Genomic DNA, 21,038 nt, shown 5'->3' on the forward strand with positions numbered 1-21,038 from the left:
GATGGAGAGCACCCAATGATCTGAGGTTATACTTTGCCATTGAGGTAAATAAAACCCCACTCTTCATTGGACAGGTGTTGGATGACCTGCTGGTCATTGCTTAGCTGCAGTGACATCCATGCCCTGGACACCTCAGCAACGTCCCTTATTATTGCCAGGAAATCCCCCTCTTTGGTACTGTGCTTGGTCTGCTGTTGACTCTCTTGATAGGACTTTTGTGGTGATTGGTACTGCTGTCTAATAGAACCCAAGGCTGTTTTAGCTCCTGTGCTTGTGGACAGCAAAATCCTTTCTCGGATGTGTTTGGCATAATGCTCATAGCCTTAAGTGTATCAATTTATTTGTTCAAGGATGTCGTCCACTTGATGACCAAATACATGATCCCCATTGAATGGCAAAGCAATGTGATGTTGAACCTTTGGTGTAAACAGTGATACTTGGTTGTGATTCAGTTTGTGGCTCTATCTATATTGTGCACTGACTGGTGGCTGGTGGCTCAGCGTCTGCAAAGTGTGTTTGTAGGTGTGATAGGTGTTGAAGAAGCACACTGCCTCAAAGGAGTTTTTGGTGTCAATGGTTTATCAACTTTCTCTTGGCGTTGTGGGCCTTGAAGCTAGACTCAAGGTGTTTCTGTTGCCAAAGACTGTATTTGTGCCGATCAGTGTTACCGTCTGCGGCTGGTTGATGGTCAATGCTTTTTCAAGGATGGCTCCTCAAGGAAGGCATGGTGCTCTCAGTACTGTTTCTGGGTTTTCAGTGGGGACTCTGATGTTGATTCCCAGAGGGCTATCCTCAGTATCATTCAGTGCTGGCTCCACCTTCGAGCACTGATATTCCCACACTGCTGTGTCTGAACTGGAATCCAGAGTTGTGGTCTTTATCTTAGGTGCGGGGTTCGTGAGAAGCCCTGAAGAATCATCTCCAGTGTAACAGTTCTGTGAGGAGATGTGGCATTCAGCTCCTCTATGACTTTCAGGCTACCAGAGGATGATCCATTTTGTTGTCCGAAATAAATCCTTCAACCATTCGTGCCATCACTGTGGAAGGGGACTTGGTAGAATCTTGTCACTGCATTTCAGTGTAATGCACCCAACTAGTGTTGAGTCTGTGCTGAATCGTCTTTTTGGATGAAAAGGAATTACAGGCCGAACATGCATTTTTGTGGAGGTTCCTCAGTAAACTGAGGTTACAGACCCATTTCATAGTACGACAATGGGAACTTGTGATTACAGGATGGGCAAAATACAAGCAGGGTATTCTCCATGCCCGCCACACAAATTAATCCTTCTTATATAACCTTAATTGATTCACCATTAAAGTAGTCTAAGACTTTAACATGTTCTTGCTGTAAACTTTTCGTCCATCAACCACTGGTTCCATGAAGGCTTGCACTTTGGTATGTTCTTCAACGATGTCCTGGACATGTCTGAATCCAAAGCTGCTGGTGGGAAAACCACAATGTAAAGTGGAGTCTGGGTCCTGATATATTGAGGGCTTCAGGGGAAGGCATCTCAATTCCCCTTGAAACAGAAACCTCTTCTCCAAAGAAAACGAAATCGCAATGATCAAAGCCCAACACTAGATGGCAGATGTATGCAAAGTATGTGATCTACAGTTATATAAGCTGCAAACCCTAAATGCATGGCTAACTTAAGGCTATAGGCATATATGCCTACATGTGTCCACCAGATAAATTCTAACATATGTTTTTATGGTCCAATTTATGCATCGGTTGGAAAGGAGGATCAATTTATTGAGTTCGACTAGTTTACTGCAACATATCTAAAGCTCTGCTTAGTTTGTAAATATTAGAAATAACACTAACAAAATTAACAATTCTAAAAAATAGTGCCCGGAACCAAAGATTTTCTTTGGAGGCCACTGCCCTTAAGCACCAGTGGCTCTGCCCACTTCCAGGTTCGGAGTTGTGGCTCTGCCCAACGTCACTCACTGACTTATGCGTTACTCCAATAGTATCATCTCCGCCTGCAATTAGTTAGTAAGGGAGACAGCCAATGGATGTGGATATGCTTTAAGAGAATTAATGTAAATGCTTTATTGTGCTGTAAAAAGCATAATGTGTTTTATATCATGATGGCTAAATTGCCACCAGGTGCTATATATATTACCATTGATATTTCATAATGTATCACTTCTCACCTTATCCAATTCCTGCTCCTTATTTAGCAAAATTATTTGCATATATTTTTCCAATGGGTTTGCAATGGGATTGGCAGAAAGATCTTCACGTTTAAGAACTTCACTGATCGTCTTTTCAGATTCAAGGTCTTCTTTTTTCTCTTCATGTTTAGGAGACTCTTCTCTTAGGTTCTAAGGAAATAATAGGATGTACTTAAAAGCAGAAAGTTGACTGCCATGAAGTTATGGTTAACAAACATTTTAAGATTATCTTAGCGTGCGTTTAAGGTGCATCAAAATGTTAATATATTTGGGATCAGATAATGTGATTTTGCAGACCCCATAATTTGAGAATATATGCTCTCGAGGTAAAAAATGGTTAGAAATATTGACTTACTAAATAAATACATGAATTTGCACACATGGTGCATACTGCAGATTGAAATGCCTCCACTGGCTGGTAAGAAACATAATTTGCATTATTTGATTAAGTTTGGAAGCATAAATCGAACACACATTCTGTTACATAATTTACAACTTGGTCAACAGACTACATCTACACAAAACTGGTTCTATTTTCTGTAGAAAAGGAGGCCACACTTGGAATGCGCAACATTTCACTCGACAGGAGTAAATTTGTGTATTGGATTTGCTAGTGTCCACAGGATAAGCAAAGGAGACATTAGTGACCACCTCTTGTTCTTCTCATTTGACAAAAATCTGATGAAAAGAGAGAAGCACCTATCTTCGCATCAGAAAATATGTGATGACCAGACTGACGTTTGACGATATTAATAGGGAATATGAGTTTTAATGAGAGAGGTGCAGAATGCAAATTCCACTGCTAAATTCCTAATTTCGAACTTCATGAAAATTGCTAAATTATGAACATTTGACCATTCAGTTGAATACTTCAATTGAATGCTTTTCCCCATACAGAATCATTTGTTGGATATTTCTCCTGCAAATTTTTTTTCCAGGGCTCAATAGTTGAAAACAGTTAAGGAATTCATTTGGACTTATTTTATACAATTTATAAAAACTCTTTAAAAAGTCACAAGAAAAACAGCAATTTTTTAAAATACGAAAGTTACATTTTACGACCAAAATAAGTAAACAGCCCTTACTATCTTATATGGGAATTTTCGCTTAAATGCAGGACAACCAATACATTAAATAGCTTTAAAAACACCAGGTTTGTTTTTTGCACCAAAACAAAAAATTTAGAAGGGTGCCATTTTATGCTAACAACCCAAAATCTACATTTCAGCAATTAAAAAATGGTAAATACATTTTACAAATGTCAAAAATAAATGTAGATTACATTTTTTTAAGGATTCAAACTTGTGTTTTTTCTTCATTATTTCTTAGTTACAATGAATGAAATTAGGATTGCAATATATTTTGGGGATAGTAACTCGGGTCAATAAGGATTTTCCCTATTACCTTTAAATAGGGGTAAAATGCACCTACATGCTTTAAACTCCTCGGAGGCACAGCTGGCTCCACCAAGTAGGAGCTCATGCCATTTTCAAAACTCAGTTGCATAGTGTTGAATTAGCGTTAGTTATTCTCACTGAAAATAGAGGCTAAATTACCTTCTTCACAGAAACTGCTCCCTCTTTCAGATTTAAAAGGGAGAAGAGGTGGAGTAAGTTCCTGAATTTGGTAAATTGATTTTATTATGTTTATTTTTGTTGTTTTTGTAACTCTGTGGGACCGAAAATACCAGCCACTAATGGTTACAAGAGACAGCAAGACTTAAGAGTAGATTCAAGTTCTGCAAAGAAACCTCAACATAAAAAATTAAATTAGTTTTGAGGTAATGGAACAATATGAACCTTCAGAATAAAAAACATACAACATAGAATAAATAACAGGTGCTGCAAGATGCAAGAACCCCAGAGTTCTGAATTTCTGAACAGGGCCTTATTCATAAAGGTAAGTTACACTTTTGAGTACGTTTAGACTTTGTAGTAAGTTTATAATTTCAGTATTCACAAACTCAGAGTGTAAACTTACTACAAAAATGTAAGTTACATGTCTCCACCCCCACAGTAGGAGTACTCATGTCTACGTGAGTGATATATCTCCCTAACCCCTCCCTGACACTCGCTAAACCCCTCTAATCCCATCACCTATAGTACTGAGTCTGACCCTTTTTCCCACCCACTCCCCTGTGTCCCTCCCACATTTACTACTAAAATCTATACTTGCATGAGTGGTGAATCCGCAGCCAGGGAGAAGAACTCCGCACTCATGCGTATAGGCAAAATTTACCTTTTCTAGTACTACAAAACATAGTACAAAAAGCAGTTTAAGAATTAGGCCCATACTGAGGACAGAGCTCAAGTTGAAGTTTACAATGGTGGCACTCAAATGAAGAACAGTAATGAACAAGTTACTTACTTTCTGTCACGCCTTATCTGGCAGAGACTCTATCTGGCCGCAGATTCCTTACCTTAGAAAAATCCCCAGGCGTAAAAAGAAACAGACACCAGCACACTGGGGTGGGGCCTATATGGGCACCGCACACGTCACTATGTGCGGACGATGATGCCCCACAGAGTCGAGCGATGCCACCTACCAGCGTACGGGGTACTGCCCACAAAACATTCCCAGATCCAGTATGACGCCTGGGGATTATTCTAAGGTTAGGAATCTGAGGCTAGAAGTATAAGTCAATAATCAACTAGCTCCTTGAAGAAGATGGACAAAAAAATTACGTTTTTGATAGATACCCAAATACAGTTTTCTTAATGTGCAAGAAGTGTTCTACCCACATGATTACAAGTATAAATAGCAATCCTAAAGCAATTTTAGAAATATCTGAAAGGGAACAAAAATACTCTACCTTTTCTCTCTCCAGCTCTTCAAGTTCTTTTTGTTCCCTTTCAAAAGCTTCTTGCCTTTCTCTCTGTCTTCTTTCTTCTCTTTCCCTTCTTTCTTCCTCCCACTTTTTATCCTCATCTTCAAGATCTTGCTGTTTGGTGTGAATCTGCCCAATGGCTTTAGGACATATAAAGGCATGATTAATTAGAAAATATTGATATCAAAGTGGAATCAGTATATCGAAGCAAACTTATTTTTACAATTCCAATTTTAATACTTCTGTGGTCATCACAGAAATCATTGCACAAATGAAACTGATCAATGATATCACATCTCAACACGTTAAAAGGTGTGAACCTTCTAATCGATTATAAATGTTCTACTCTCAAACATTTGTTAAATTATTGTTAAATAACACGCATTATGTATGCTTCTGGTACAAAGTGAGCAAAGCACATGTACAAAAAGGGTAGCTAAGCATGTACTGATGATTTCTGTATGGTCTGCAATAATATGTGGTCCTATCCCTTCTGTGGAGCAAAGTCCACCAGTGCACCACCATTTTTCTTTGGTGAGTACATGCCTCATTCTGAATCCACATTGCAAAGTATTTTCATCAAAGGTATGCATTATACTATTGCATGCTAAAAGCACAGCATGGGGGGGGAATAAATGTATTGGTCCAAAGTCTGTTATCTGGCCTGCTGGTATACATGTGCGTCTGCACTAGCCATTACTATGTTAGCCATTCAATGGCCTCCCATCACATATTGGGTCCTAAATACACAAACTTTTCATGTCTTATTTCTTATTCATGATAACCACCAAGGATCTACTGCATTAAGTTGTGTTTTTTCTTCATTCAGTATTGTAAGTCTATGGGCTTTATGCAACTAAAAATCTGCCAAAAACTAATTTCTATAGTCTACAAAGAAGAAAATACAATTTCAGAACCAAGACAAACTATCTAACATAACCCTACACAAATAAATGTGTCAGTTTGCTACTAAACATAGCTTGCTTGGATTCATCCTCAACAAAACCTCTCTTTCAAGGCACAATTTGAAAAAAATGCAATGTGGGCACGATACCCGAGCACACTGTTGATGAATCTAAAGATCTATCTCCCTGTTGCAAGCCTCAGAATGTCAGAAAAAGCTTTAGTCCTGTCCCAACTCGATGGTGGACACACCTGGCCCTCAAAGACATGACATTTTTTGCAATGATCCAGCTGAGGAGTGTTTAAATGCAACTGTCTATGTCATTAAAGAACCGAAGAAATAAGGTCACATCACCACTGTGACCAACAAGCGCTGTCCACACATCCAGTCTTGCATCATCTTCCAAGCTCAGTCAACTCAAGATTGCAAAATCTCTTTTTACCATGAGTAAGGAACCAATAGCGACTCCAGGTTTGGGCTTAACATCACTACATTTCCCCCTTTTTTTATGATTGTATATAATCTTATGTTCTCCTCTCCTGGTCCCTTACCCAGCCACTGCTATGCACAGCAGATCATAAGATCAGGTTTGAGATACATTAATACCAATAGAGACATGGAATTCTTAAACATCAGATTTTAACTATATGTTAAATAGTTCTAAATTCATTTAACACATAAAACAATTCATCATCCATATAGAAGATATGACTAACAATACTAATCATGCAAGAAGCATGATAGCCAATGAGGTGAAAAGAGCATATAGTTATTTACTTTTTGTCCGGGACCAAAATGTTGAGAAGTGCCACCCAGAAAGGCTCCTTTTTGATCCTAGTCCTTACACAAAATATTTCTTCACAGCCTTCATCTACTAACTATAACTGAGTAATAGCAAGTGTAACAGATCTGCGACTAGAAGTCATATTGTCCTTTTCGTATTAATTGGCTATCAGACAGGGTATGAGCTTATTGGCCAGTCATTTTCCCTTCATGTTCCTAGGAATATAGTTGTGTGTGACTGGCCTTTCCTCAAAGAGACATAAATTAGCCTTCTTCTGGAGACAGACAGATAATGGACTAGAAATAGATGAAGTTAAGGTAGGCATGTGTGATGACTATATTGAAATACTGAACCCTCGTAACAGCAAATATTTGATGGCAAAGTTAGGCATGTAGGGATCTTTAAAAATGTGCTGTGTAATATGTGGTCTGTTTTATCATTTTACCTCTTGAGCTTTTGCATTTGTTACAGTTGAATCGAGTTCTGCGATTACACTCTTGCATTCACTCTGCACCAAATTTGGCTTAAAATAAAGCCTTAACTCTAACAAGTGGGTTTCATATATGAGCATATATCGGGTGAAAGGTTACCAGAACTCACAACAATACATCAACACACCCAACTGCTTCCAACATGTTTGTTATGAGCCCAATACACATTTTCTCAAGTTCAGTTTGAAAGAGATGTGTGGTTTGCAGGTTGTCTATTTCTCCTACTCAAACTGGTAAGTTAGTACATATCTACGCTTGCATGATTACCAAGCAGGATCTAACCAGGTCACGTTCACAAAATATTCTGCAAACTTAACACTTGAAACCAACAGTGCGTTCTTCCTCACATGTGTCTCAGTGATCAGGTCAGGGAAAAATAATTTGCTTACCCTTGAAATCATACTTGTTTCTGCTGTCCAGCTACAAGACATATGCAAACTTGTCTGTCCATGAACGTAATTTCACAAATAGCAGGCCCCATACCCTCATTCATATGTTCTGAGTTTTTATAAATAGCTGATATGATCTGAACACAGTCCGCACACTTCATCCTTGCTCTCATTCTATGTATTTAGTTATATTTTCACCATCCCCATCAGGTACTGAGGAAGCAACACTCAGCATCCTTTGGGAGGGCCATTTCTCCACAGACGGTTCAATGTATTCCATCTTACCTCCATTCTCAAAATATTTCCCACTCCATATTGAGGGAAGTCACCAACTTACTGTATGGAGCAATCTACTGCCATCTTGTACTTCGCCATTGGCCGTAGTCGGGTTGGCATCTTCCCATGAGCTTATTCCAGGGCCTCTGACTGTACAAGACCCTTTCTGTAGTTTGACTTTAACAGCGTTACTCAACATTTTGATCGTTTCAGTCTTCCTATTTAATTCCTGGAGCATTGTTCCAAGGGATTTAAACAGTGCTTATTTACCACTGGTGAATGCTTGTGTCGCCTTATTGTCTGCTTCATCCACACCGTTTGAGGACTCCCAGATAGAGGGTGCCATGGGTTGAGGTAATATGAATTTTTATGGTCAATTGTGTCCCCTAACGTAGACCCCAACGGCTCCATGTACGTGCTTCAAGTACATGTATGTTCCCTCCACAGCCAGTTATGAAGACGCAAATACATTTGCGTCCAACGTTAACATGTCCTCTTTCAGATCCACCATGAATGGGTCGAATATTCAGTTCCTAAGTATGCCGTGCCACCGTCTTTACATGGTACACTTTCACGTTTTCCTGGCTCTAGCGAGTTAGGCCCTGATTCCTGCCATCGAGCCCTTTCTGCCTTCTGTCTCTGAAAGCTGCAGCCTGGATCTGCATCCATGACCCTTAACCTACTCCCTGCGCGGCTAGTGGTGCCCGGCTCGGCCTGCTTGCCTGCCAAGACTGTATTTTGCCTTCAAGTTATCTGTTCCGCTCCTTGAAAATACATTCCTGTCTCGTGATTTAGGAAAACATCTCCCCAGCTGCAGAGCAAAGGGCCCGGCCTTTCTGTCTCCATGCAAGTAATTCGTTGCTCCTGTTACCATGGTAGGCCCATGCCCCCTCGCTTTACACGTAGACACGAAGTTACATATGCACGCACTAGCAGTCAGTATAGAATAGCCTCTGCCCGAGAGACCTTTCCTTCTAGATAATACAGTTCCTCAAACACAAGATAATAGATATGATTTGGGTCTAGGTTGTTCTGACACGCCAGACTTCTGTCTCCTGGTATAGTGCTAAATGTCAAGCCCCCTTCACCCTCCAGTTCCACGTCAATTACACGTCATGCTGCTGCGCGCGCATCTCTGCCCTATATTTCTGCTGACACTGCAGGATCCCTCTATGGATCCACCCACTTGTGCCAATCTTATGTGACGTTTCTAGCACACACCTCCATGTACGCCCTCGTGCACGCCTACTGTTACGTACATGTGTTCTTATCTCTCTTCTCTCAGCTGTTACGCCTTCTGTATCAATCATCAATATATGCATTTACTATAAATATTGTATGCTGTTAATAAAGTATTGTCTATCCCTTCCTGAACCCTCGTGGTGATGGAACATGATACCTGGTTCGAACCAATTCCATTTATTGGAATAAAACCCTTATGAACTCAAATGCCACGGACTCTGCCTCTCATTTTTATTGAGTTATCCTTATTGAACTTTACCGCATAGAAATTCCGCATAGGTAATTAAGATTTACCACATAATTGGCGCCCGAATAGGGACCCCTCCCCCACCTTACGCGCCGGCGGTGCGTTGCAGGCCTGGTCCCCTGCCACAGCCGTGACGGACAACTACGCGTACCCGCAGGATTTCCTGTATCTCCCTCAGGCCAACGGAGGTGACTGAGACTGCGATCGACACCCAGACGAGGCGGTGAGGAGTGCGGAGGATCCCGACCAGAGCCCAGCCGAGAGAGCAAGGTCCGAGGTGTTCAGAGACCCACCAGTTCCGAAGTTCCGAGGTTCTGAAGTACCTACGTCACGAGTCGAGTCAAGTCCAGTCCGGTCCAGTCCAGTGTCGAGTTTCTGAGGCCTTCCGTTCCGTGCTTCCCGGTGAGTACCGTTGCTGGGGACGCATCTAGACGGGTGCATTAATTTGTGTCCGGTCAAGACGGGTTTGGGTACACAGACCCGGTCTGCACTGTTTAGCAGTGTATCTGCACTGTTTAGCAGTGTATCTGTACTGTTTAGCAGTATATCAAGAACCTAGCTATCAAGTTATCGTCCGTTCCGAAATGTTAAATGTGTTTTAATGTCGTGGTATGAGTGATTGTCTGATTTTCAATTACTGTGTTTATTGTATTCAGTTGTGTCCAAGTCTGAGTAAGTATCAAGTACAAGTATCACGGCTTAAAATGCCGCTGTTCTCTAAACTGAAACAGATAGGAACTAGAAAAGGGATACTCGAGGAAGCTGTTCCCATCCCACCCAGGGACACTCCCGGATATTTTATGTACCACAAGCACGGTTTAGACGCTGTATTGTATCTCGATTTGTGGGTGGATTACACCAAGGATCTAGCAGAGAATCAGAGATGGCCCGTTACAGGGACATGGGATGCCGAGTGCATCATGAGAGTAGAGGAAGCATTATGGAAAAAGAAAGCCAGACAGTCACAGAAAGATGCCATTGAACTATGGCGTAAAGAATCACACAGACGGACAGAGAAAGCACTCAGAAAAACAGAGAAAAGTAGAGAGGATTCTGAAAAAGCCAAAGAAAAAGAACTACTAGAAGAAGGGGAACGAGTTAGAATGTAACAACACGATAGACGGAGTAATGCCATTATGACAGGATTGTATCCAGTCCTAGCCGAGGGCCTGCCCAAGGCGACCCCGGAAGTACCAAAAGATCTGCCCCCTCCATTGGTTCCGACTAAAATATGTCACAAGACCGCAGCAGATATTTTCCTTTCTTCCTATTTAGACGACGTAGCTCCCGAATATACTAATGTCCCACCTGCACCTGTACCACCCCCTGATCGTCGGGCCCCAGGTCCACAACAGCTTACCCCTCCTGGTCGGCTTTCTCCACCCTTACCTGCACCCCCTATTAATCAGCATAATCCTTTTGGGCCTGACACGGCCCTACAGACAGGTGATGCTCAAGCCTCCGCCTCAGGAGGCGCCTCAGGAGGTTACCATACCCCGCCACCAGTACAGCGATTAACTATTAGAGAACTAGCAAAGCAACGTACCCCGAGAGCAGTCCCAATTGAAAAGCTTAAAGAGTACCTTACAGACTGTAGATATGATCCAGTACCAGGCAAGGACAGTTGCATGATATTAGCCTCATTACGTATAAGACGTGCTGCAAACTTTTTAATTTTATTTCCAGGAATGGAAAATAATCTAGACAGGATATACCGTTTTGTTCTGACTGGAGAGGGTCCGGAAAGTATTAAGGAGGCCATGGCACATCAGAAAGTAGACATCCAAAGTATGATTTTAAGATTCCTCATAAACTGTTTCATAAGAGAACGAGACCGGCCTGGTGTAGCTAAAGATGAGATGGAGGTTCTAACTACATGGGGTCAGAATATTGCAGACGGAAAACATGATAAACAGAAATGTATAGAGGCCATGTACAGAAAAATCAGTAAAGAAATAACAGAATTTCATGAAAGGGAGAAAGCCGAAAGTGAAGCAGATAATAACAAGAATGACTCCTCAGAGGAGGAGGAGCTAAGAGTAGACACAGGTACGATAGCATATGTAGGAAAGGGTAGATCTTTTAATAAAACGATACGTCCAGAAAGCAAGAGACTTTTTCACGCTGCTATGTCAAATCCGAAGACTCCTGAACATCTATTTCAGGCTACCGATAAAATACTTCAAGAACGAATGGGGTACCATGTACTCAATTCCATGGATGAACAAGAATTAGCTAGGTCAGCAGTACAATGGGCCGACAATTCTGATAAATATAATGATGACGCATTAGCACAAACCTTTTTGAATCTTTCCCCAGACGAACAGCGACTAGCTGGTATGTACATGATACAGCACCTCCTTATATTGTATAAGAGCCAACATTCTGATCCAGGTCCCTTACCTGATGTACTAATAGAGTTACTCATGAATAAATGGAGAGGCCTGGGTACCGATTTAATTAAAGTAATTTTAGAACACCGACACAGATATAGTGCTTTCCAGAACCCACAGTTTGTCTTAGCTCCAACACCAGAAAGAAAAATGTTCTACATAGACAGACAGAATCCCTTGCGAGAAGTACATCCAGTCAGGAATAATGATAACACCCTTACACGTGTGTATGTATACACGCCCATAACTAAAATGGAATTATTGGAAATGAAGAAAATAGTGCCCAGTCACGATAAAGATCCTGCAGGTTTTCACCGTGAAATAAAAGACATGTTACTCATGGGTGATTATACCTATCCCGACATTATGAAAATATTGAAAGTACTATTGCCTGCCGGTATTTACGAGAAACTCAAAGAAAAAGAATGGGAGGTGGGAGACCAAAAGATTGATTGGGCTGCATTGGAAACCGAAGAAAATAGTCGAACCCCAGGTTTAGGTCTTGGGGACAAAACGAAAGCATTACCAGGATTGTTAGTACAGGTCTTGCCACGATTATTAGCAACTACAAAGGAGGACTGGGATGCAATCTCAGCCTGCAAACAGAAACCCGATGAAGACACAAGTGATTTTTATTCCCGATTTGAGAAATGTTTTATTATTAATAGTGGCCTGAAAGCAAGTAGCGAGTCATATCCACACCTTTTTGTATCCAAACTAGTCGAGAATTCATTGCCCCAAGTTAAGAATCGGGTATTGAAAGTCGAGAGCACATGGCAAGCAAATACGCCTTCCCAAATGTTACAAATGTTACAGTACCAGCAGAACAGAATTAGAGAAGAACATGATCACGAACAAAGACGTATGAAGGACACAAAAATGAAAATGTTGGTTGCTCAGTCAGTTCCAGCTGACGGTCAGAAATAGGGCATGACACAGTCCATTAATTCAGCAGCTCCTGTTAAAGGGACATGTAACTATTGTAAACAGCCAGGTCACTATGTAAACGATTGCGCAGTTTTGAAACACAATATATCTACAGGTAAAACTAAAGAGAGACCGCGTCCTCCTAGACAGGACCAGGCCCAACAACACGTTCCACAGAATGTACAGCCTATGCATGCCCCACAACAGACAGTACAGACCGTAGCGGTACCACAGCCACAACCGATTGCCGCAACCCAACATGCAACACAGCAGATGTACCAGTATGCTCAAACTGATTATCCCAATTACCAGCGATACACATGAAACAGCCTAGAGAGGGAGGTTGGCTTGCCTCTTATTGAGGTTCCTGTAGATCAAGAGGGTCCTTATGTACATAGTCAAGTATTAGGGAAAGATAGAAAGTTTTTGATTGACACAGGGGCAAGCAGAACAACAATTAGTCACAACGAGGTTCCAGGGGCACCCCTCTCAGGCTCACAGAATGTTTCCCTTGGATTTTCAGGAAAGCCTATTGTAAATGAAGTATCGAAACCAGTACCTCTTTCAGTTGGTCCGTTGTCTCGTACTACAGATTTACTGCTCACGAAATCATGTCCAGAAAACTTGTTAGGCATCAAGACACTGAAAGCTCTAGGAGCTGTAATTTGCTGTTCTCCGGAAGGAGTAAGATTGTTCTTGCGTGACTTTAAGGGTCACTATGTGTTGAGAGATAATGATTCCAGATTACAGAATGTTCCTGCACATTTATGGGCACAAGGCCCCACTGATGTAGGTTGTATGCACATCACTCCATATCGTGTCACACTCAAGGCAGGAGCAGTACTACCACGAATCCGACAATACAAGTTACCGCCAGATGCTGTAGTGGCTTTACTGAAAATCATTGACGAGCTCATTGCACAAGGAGTGGTTGTAGAAACCGACTCGGATCTATGTAATTCCCCTATCATTCCGATTCTTAAACGCACTGATCCAAATGCACCTCCTGTTTATCGATTAGTGATCGATTTACGAGAATTGAACAAATGCATTGTCCCACAGTATCCTGTGGTTCCAGACATCTCTTCATTATTGACAGCTATTGATTCAGAGGCAACGTTCTTTACTGTAATTGATCTGAAGAACGCCTTCTTTAGTGTACCAATTGATCCGGAAAGCCAATATCTTTTCGGATTCTGTTTAAATGGCCGAAGTTTCAAATTTGCACGCGCACCTCAAGGATTCACAGAAAGCCCCAGCATCTATAGCCAAGCACTGAAAAGACAACTTGACAGTATTCACATGCCTGACAACACGGCCTTACTTCAGTATGTCGATGATCTACTGATCACCGCCCGTAGTGAACAAGAATGTGAACAAGCATCACTGACTGTTTTGTTTTTCTTGGCTGACAAGGGACACAAGGTGTCACCTTCGAAGCTGCAATTCTGTGTTCAGCAAGTGGTATACCTTGGGCACTTGCTGTCCAAAGGGGGGAGACAGCTAACACCTGACCGTATCCAGTTAATTGTAAACATGTCACAACCCAAGACACAAAAGGAGGTACGGGCTTTTATAGGCCTCACTTCTTACTGTAGACAATGGATCCCTCGGTATGCATTTCTGGCCCAACCACTTATACAGTTGACAACCCAGGAGGCAGCGACATCGACTGTTCTCCCTTGGACTCAGGAACATACACATGCTTTTGACGATCTAAAGAAAGCCCTATGTCAAGCACCAGTTTTAGCGACACCATGTTACAGTAAGCCTTTTACACTTTTTGTCACAGAACGCGAAGGTACTGCATTGTCAATACTTACCCAGGATCAAGCAGGTTCACACAAACCGTGTGCTTATTTTTCTAGTACATTAGATCCGGTAGCCCAGGCTCTGCCTGCGTGCTTGAAATCAGTTGCAGCGACAGCTCTAGCAATCAGACAAAGTGATTCCATAGTGTTAGGACACCAATTGACAGTACAAGTTCCACATTCCGTAGAAGTTCTTTTAAACCGAACACAGACTCAACACTTGACCATAGCACGACTGACAGGTTATGAATTGACATTGTTTCAGCCACACATAGAAATCAGACGTTGCAATACATTGAACCCTGCTACACTCCTGCCATTAAGCGAGACATACCCTTTTGCACATGATTGTGTTGAAGTCATTACCATTACGACGAAACCTAGACAAGACTTGACAGACACTGCATTACTAGATCCAGACCTGACGCTTTATGTGGATGGTTCATGTATGAGAACAAGTACAGGAGAGTTAGTAGCCGCATATGCAGTCACGACAGAAACTGAAGTCATAGAAACGAATTGTATTGACACCCTGTCAGCCCAAGCAGCAGAGCTCATCGCTCTGACTCAAGCCTGTATTCGAGCAAAGAACAAGAGAGTTAACATATACACAGATTCACGTTATGCTTTTGGAGTCGTACACGACTTCGGTGTACTCTGGTGAGAGAGAGGGTTCTTGACCTCTCACGGAGCCAAAATCCAGCACGGTCCCCTCATTCAAGCTCTGTTAGACGCAATACATCTGCCTACAGCGATATCCATTATGAAGTGCAAGGCACATACGAAAGTCACAGATACCATTTCCCAGGGTAACGACCTGGCAGACCGAACAGCTAAACATACAGCTCAGACTCAGACTCACGCAACTGACCTGACAAAGACAGTAGTCCCGACACCGATACATTGCATGACAGTTAGGGATCCCGCCCTAGATGTAATTGACATACAGACACATGCTACACCAGACGAAATAAAGAAATGGACTGAACCAGGAGGGATCCAGACAGAACAAGGATGGATGACGAAGGGGAAAGCCACATGGTTTCTCCCTGACTCAATGGTTCAGGTTATCATTAACACAGTACACATATTCCTGCACATTTAGGAGAAAAAGCCATGTTAGACAGTATTCAAAATCTCTGGTTCAATAAACATCTACGAGCAGCAGCAAAACAGAAAGTGCGTATTTGCATGATCTGTTGTCAGTTCAACCCAGGAAAAGGCATTCCCGTAGAGCAAGGTGGATTTCATCCTCCCGATCACCCTTTTGAAGTCCTCCAGATGGATTATATCCAGATGGAACGTTGTTGGGGATTCAAATATGTCCTCGTAGTAGTATGTGCACTTTCCCATTGGACAGAAGCATATCCAGTCCCAGATTACACTGCTCCGACCACTGCCAAGCAGCTGGTACGTGAATTTTTCCCCAGGTATGGTTTGCCCCGTATCGTATACTCAGATAACGGTCAGCCATTCTCGTCCGAGCTTATGAAGCAGGTTTCACTCCTGCTAGGCTATCAATGGAAGTTCCACTGTGTCCGACATCCCGAGGCAGCAGGTCTCGTCGAGCGACATAATCAGACCCTGAAAACACGTCTCGCCAAGATCTGTAGAGAGAAAGGCGTTGACTGGATAGTAGCTTTACCCGTTGCACTCTTTTACATGAGAATGATAGCACACTCAAGAACAGGGCTATCCCCGTATGAGGTGGTCTTTGGTAGGCCACCGAATATGTGGGGGACGCCTTTGCCTCGTAAAATCACTGATGTAGACTGTATTATGCTGACAGATTACCTTGCTTCCTTGAGGTCTGCACTACAATCATGTCGTTCACAGGTAGCAGCAGCCTTTCCCGACAACACCGAGGTGAAGCCCCACGAGGTCGTTCCTGGCGACCTGGTCTACGTCAGGAACTTCGACAGGAGGAGTCCGCTGGAGCCCCGTTGGCAAGCGCCGAAGCTCGTGTTATTGACAACAAGGACCGCGATCAAGGTGGAGGGCCGCAAGGGCTGGCTTCACTCGAGTCATGTTAAAAAACATTATGGACTGCCTCCGAAACTAGACTCCCAGCCCTGCCCCCTTTCAGAGACGGACACAAAACTCCCCCTGGTAGAGAAAACTCCTTCTCAAAACTTTCGTATGAAATTGAGGTCTAGCAAGTCAGACAGTTTAATTGTTTAAGTCCTCCCCTAGGTGAATCGGTTAGACAAGTTCCTGACATGTACCCGTTAGACCCCAATAGAGAGAGAGATAGACAGAAACAAATCAAGAAACATGAATATTGTAAATCTCTCCGCAGTCACTGCATTGTGACATTATTGATTATGTTTTTTCTGAGTCTTATGATTATTGCTACAAGCATATTGTTACACATGTATTACCCTATTTTCGCACGTGCACATTCTTCTTCCAATGACACTGCCGAGCATACTTTCAGTGAATTGCCCCCGCACGAGTTATCCTACCGACTTGCGCTGCGTAACAATACATTCATCAGTATGTTACATCATTCCCACCAGACCAGCAATGCTACCAATTGTTGGATATGTGGCCGACTCCCTCCCTATCAGAAATACAAGGGAGTTCTGCCCCTCTTTCCGTACCCGTTCACACACAATGGTTCCTGTGGTGCATGGTTTAGTTTAATGAATTCTTTAGATTCTGATTCCATAGTTTATCAGGGCAATTGGGTATGGGGAAATCTGAATACAGTTTTGCATAAAGTATGTTTCCCTGACAAGGAGGGTCTTCCCCAAAGGACAGGGACAGATCTAGAAAATGAAGTATATGGATTAGGTAATTTTACACTTAACCTCATGATTCTGAATGTCCAGTCCGAAACTGAAACAGTCTTGCCCGCAATGACAGTATTACCAGTCAAAGGTGAATTATGTGTCAGAAAGAATGGTTCAGTACACTTGGGTCATAGTAGATGTACTACTGTGATTGACTTTAGTGATAAAGGCAAGTCTACATTTAAAGCTTCCCGTCATTCCTATTTCATTTGTGGTCATACAGCATATATACGCTTACCTCTAGATTGGGATGGTACTTGTTACATTGCATTCCTTCTGCCGCCAGTTTTCCTAGCCCCTCCTGATTATCATAGGGACTCCCATCTAGTACACATTAGACCGAAGAGAGATCTCCCGATTGTCGACTACACTGAAACGGCATGGGAACAGTATACAGACTTTAATAAAGGTTTCTTTCCCTATTTAGGTGCTGTCTTTAATAGCAAACTGATACGTAAATTAACCAGAACCCTCGAAGCAGTAGTGAATGAAACTACTTCTGCCCTAGGCAACTTAACGGAGGAGCAGTCTGCTATGCGGATTGTTGTTCTTCAGAATCGTCTTGTCCTTGACGTCATCCTGGCCGATAGTGGCCGGATCGAGTTGCTGTGTTTTCATTCCAGAAAACGCACCTTCAGTATATAGAGCCATAACTCGTCTCCATAAGATTGCAAGTCAGATACACCAGAATCCAGGCACCTGGACTTGGTCCGGTTGGTTCTGGAGCGTGTTATCAGCCTGGGGATGGAAAGTCCTATCCTTCCTCGGAATAGCCCTTCTCATAGTATTCAGTTGTTGCCTATGTTTACAATGTGGGCCAGCGATTTGCGGCTTGTGCGCCACATCATGTATTCCCCATTCAAGTCCACGTTCAAAGTCCCGCCATAAGAAGGAAGAGCAAATGATGTTATATGAACAAATTGATAGACTAATGAAGATCGATATATCATGAAGGGTCCGTAGGGGACAAGGAGGGAATGAGGTAATATGAATTTTTATGGTCAATTGTGTCCCCTAACGTAGACCCCAACGGCTCCATGTACGTGCTTCAAGTACATGTATGTTCCCTCCACAGCCAGTTATGAAGACGCAAATACATTTGCGTCCAACGTTAACATGTCCTCTTTCAGATCCGCCATGAATGGGTCGAATATTCAGTTCCTAAGTATGCCGTGCCACCGTCTTTACATGGTACACTTTCACGTTTTCCTGGCTCTAGCGAGTTAGGCCCTGATTCCTGCCATCGAGCCCTTTCTGCCTTCTGTCTCTGAAAGCTGCAGCCTGGATCTGCATCCATGACCCTTAACCTACTCCCTGCGCGGCTAGCGGTGCCCGGCTCGGCCTGCTTGCCTGCCAAGACTGTATTTTGCCTTCAAGTTATCTGTTCCGCTCCTGGAAAATACATTCCTGTCTCGTGATTTAGGAAAACATCTCCGCAGCTGCAGAGCAAAGGGCCCGGCCTTTCTGTCTCCATGCAAGTAATTCGTTGCTCCTGTTACCATGGTAGGCCCATGCCCCCTCGCTTTACACGTAGACACGAAGTTACATATGCACGCACAAGCAGTCAGTATAGAATAGCCTCTGCCCGAGAGACCTTTCCTTCTAGATAATACAGTTCCTCAAACACAAGATATTAGATATGATTTGGGTCTAGGTTGTTCTGACACGCCAGACTTCTGTCTCCTGGTATAGTGCTAAATGTCAAGCCCCCTTCACCCTCCAGTTCCACGTCAATTACACGTCATGCTGCTGCGCGTGCATCTCTGCCCTATATTTCTGCTGACACTGCAGGATCCCTCTATGGATCCACCCACTTGTGCCAATCTTATGTGACGTTTCTAGCACACACCTCCATGTACGCCCTCGTGCACGCCTACTGTTACGTACATGTGTTCTTATCTCTCTTCTCTCAGCTGTTACGCCTTCTGTATCCATCATCACTATATGCATTTACTATAAATATTGTATGCTGTTAATAAAGTATTGTCTATCCCTTCCTGAACCCTCGTGGTGATGGAACATGATACCTGGTTCGAACCAATTCCATTTATTGGAATCAAACCCTTATGAACTCAAATGCCACGGACTCTGCCTCTCATTTTTATTGAGTTATCCTTATTGAACTTTACCGCATAGAAATTCCGCATAGGTAATTAAGATTTACCACAGGGTTTAAACAATCACAACTCCCTGTTCCCTGCCCTTCGAAACAAAGTGGGATGAAGGCTAAGTTGATCAGTCTCTTGTAACATTTAACCAGCATACTCAGCAAAAAAAAAAGACAAAGTATCTCACTATTCAGAATTATTCACAGGGGTAGGTTCGGGAAGTGCATATCTTATCAACCGGTTGCCTACATGTCTCGTCTGCCTGCCTCTGCACCTCCTCGAGTATCCACAAGAGTTGTAAGTAACACTAGCTTCTTTTGATGCCTCAAAGTCATACCTCTACAATATTTCATCTCAGCTCAATGGTCACTTGGAGCTCCTCATTTGTCTGGATTACTTAGCAGCTGCCATTCACAAGCATTATAAGTGTCCCAACTGTGAGATTGTGCACTTCCATCTTATCACTGTGCTAGAAGGGTAGAGTGGCTCAGCTGTCTTCAAACATGTGTATCCTTAAGCCCTGCAGACCAAGCCTATACAAAGGTGGGGTCTCCTAAGTTGCAATCCAAAGATCTCCGTCACTGCTGTCTGTCTACTGCCCGTGTGCACCATCCTAGGTCACAGAAGGGGCCACTGTCATAAGCATTGACAGAAAGTGGTCATATTCAACCCCAGCTAGCTTTTTTTCTGGACAATGTGTTTGGGCAAATGTCTTCTTTTATGTTGATCTAAAACATTGCTGAAAGGAGTAGCTGTCAAAATTGGAATTAAAGCAACTAACACTAGAAATAAGACCCAAACTTCAGAATACTTACGTGATGCTTATTTTGTTCTGGTCCCTCAAGTGGGCTAATAAACCTGTATTTTAGGTGAACACACCAGTCTCCCTGGGACAGGTGTCACAATTATCTCCTCTGACCATTACAGTAGGGAAGCCTCGCTATGTTTCAGAATGCCATGTCACAAATGTGATATGTTCAATTGTGGAGACAAATGCACTTGGTTGCTGGCCACAAACTTGCTGTACTGGGTACACTCAGATGTGTAGCTCAATTTATTGCAACCATAACAATCTCACCATAAATGGCTGCAGCCATTCTGAGTAGTCTAGTGTATGTGAGACCAGAATTACCAACTGCGCAAATACCAGGCCCAGTAATTTCAGGCCTGGAAACACCAGATGCAAGGACGCTGGTACAGCTGACATCTGTAGACCTTGGCGCCCTCCTTCCCTTTTCCTGAGCGCATGGGTGGGTGTGTGGGTGTGTGCGGGGGCTGGGGCTGGAGGAGGAGCTGTAAACACAGGAGTTAATTTTTGGGAAAAAAAAAAAAAGAGTCGGTCAAGCAGGGAGCTTTCTTCAGGCATGTGCAGGCCACTGGGAGATTTTCCTGTCCCCGTCCGCCATTCCACACAGCCATGCTATGGCAGCGTCAGGCAGGGACGTCTAGTGGATGTCACACTGCTCTAAACAGGCAGGACGATTGCCACTATGACCAGACAAACCCTGTGGCGGACAAGCTGTCAGGTCAGAGGTTTCCAGCGGCAGAAATCCATCAGTTCCCCCAATTCGAAATACAGCAGGGGAAATTTGAGTCTGGCAATGCTGATTTAATGCAGTCCTCCAGCCTTGCCACACTCTAAATTACCCTGTTAGTCTTCAAG

The 21,038-nt window shown here is 42.9% G+C and overlaps 1 protein-coding gene across 2 annotated transcripts in view; it reads right to left on the reverse strand.

Moving 5' to 3' along the window:
- The window catches only part of OFD1 (OFD1 centriole and centriolar satellite protein), a 718,676-nt gene that overhangs the window by 147,836 nt on the left and 549,802 nt on the right, over nucleotides 1-21,038 (reverse strand). For both annotated transcript variants that reach the window (XM_086934564.1, XM_086934563.1), the window contains exons 20-21: nucleotides 4,994-5,148; nucleotides 2,161-2,331 (exon numbers count right to left, since the gene is read on the reverse strand). In XM_086934564.1, coding sequence (XP_086790690.1) covers nucleotides 2,161-2,331; nucleotides 4,994-5,148 — 326 coding nt within the window. The remainder of the gene's footprint in view (nucleotides 1-2,160; nucleotides 2,332-4,993; nucleotides 5,149-21,038) is intronic.

This window comes from Lissotriton vulgaris, chromosome 8 (genome assembly GCF_964263255.1).
Source record: "Lissotriton vulgaris chromosome 8, aLisVul1.2, whole genome shotgun sequence".
In the NCBI taxonomy this organism is placed as follows: domain Eukaryota; kingdom Metazoa; phylum Chordata; class Amphibia; order Caudata; family Salamandridae; genus Lissotriton; species Lissotriton vulgaris.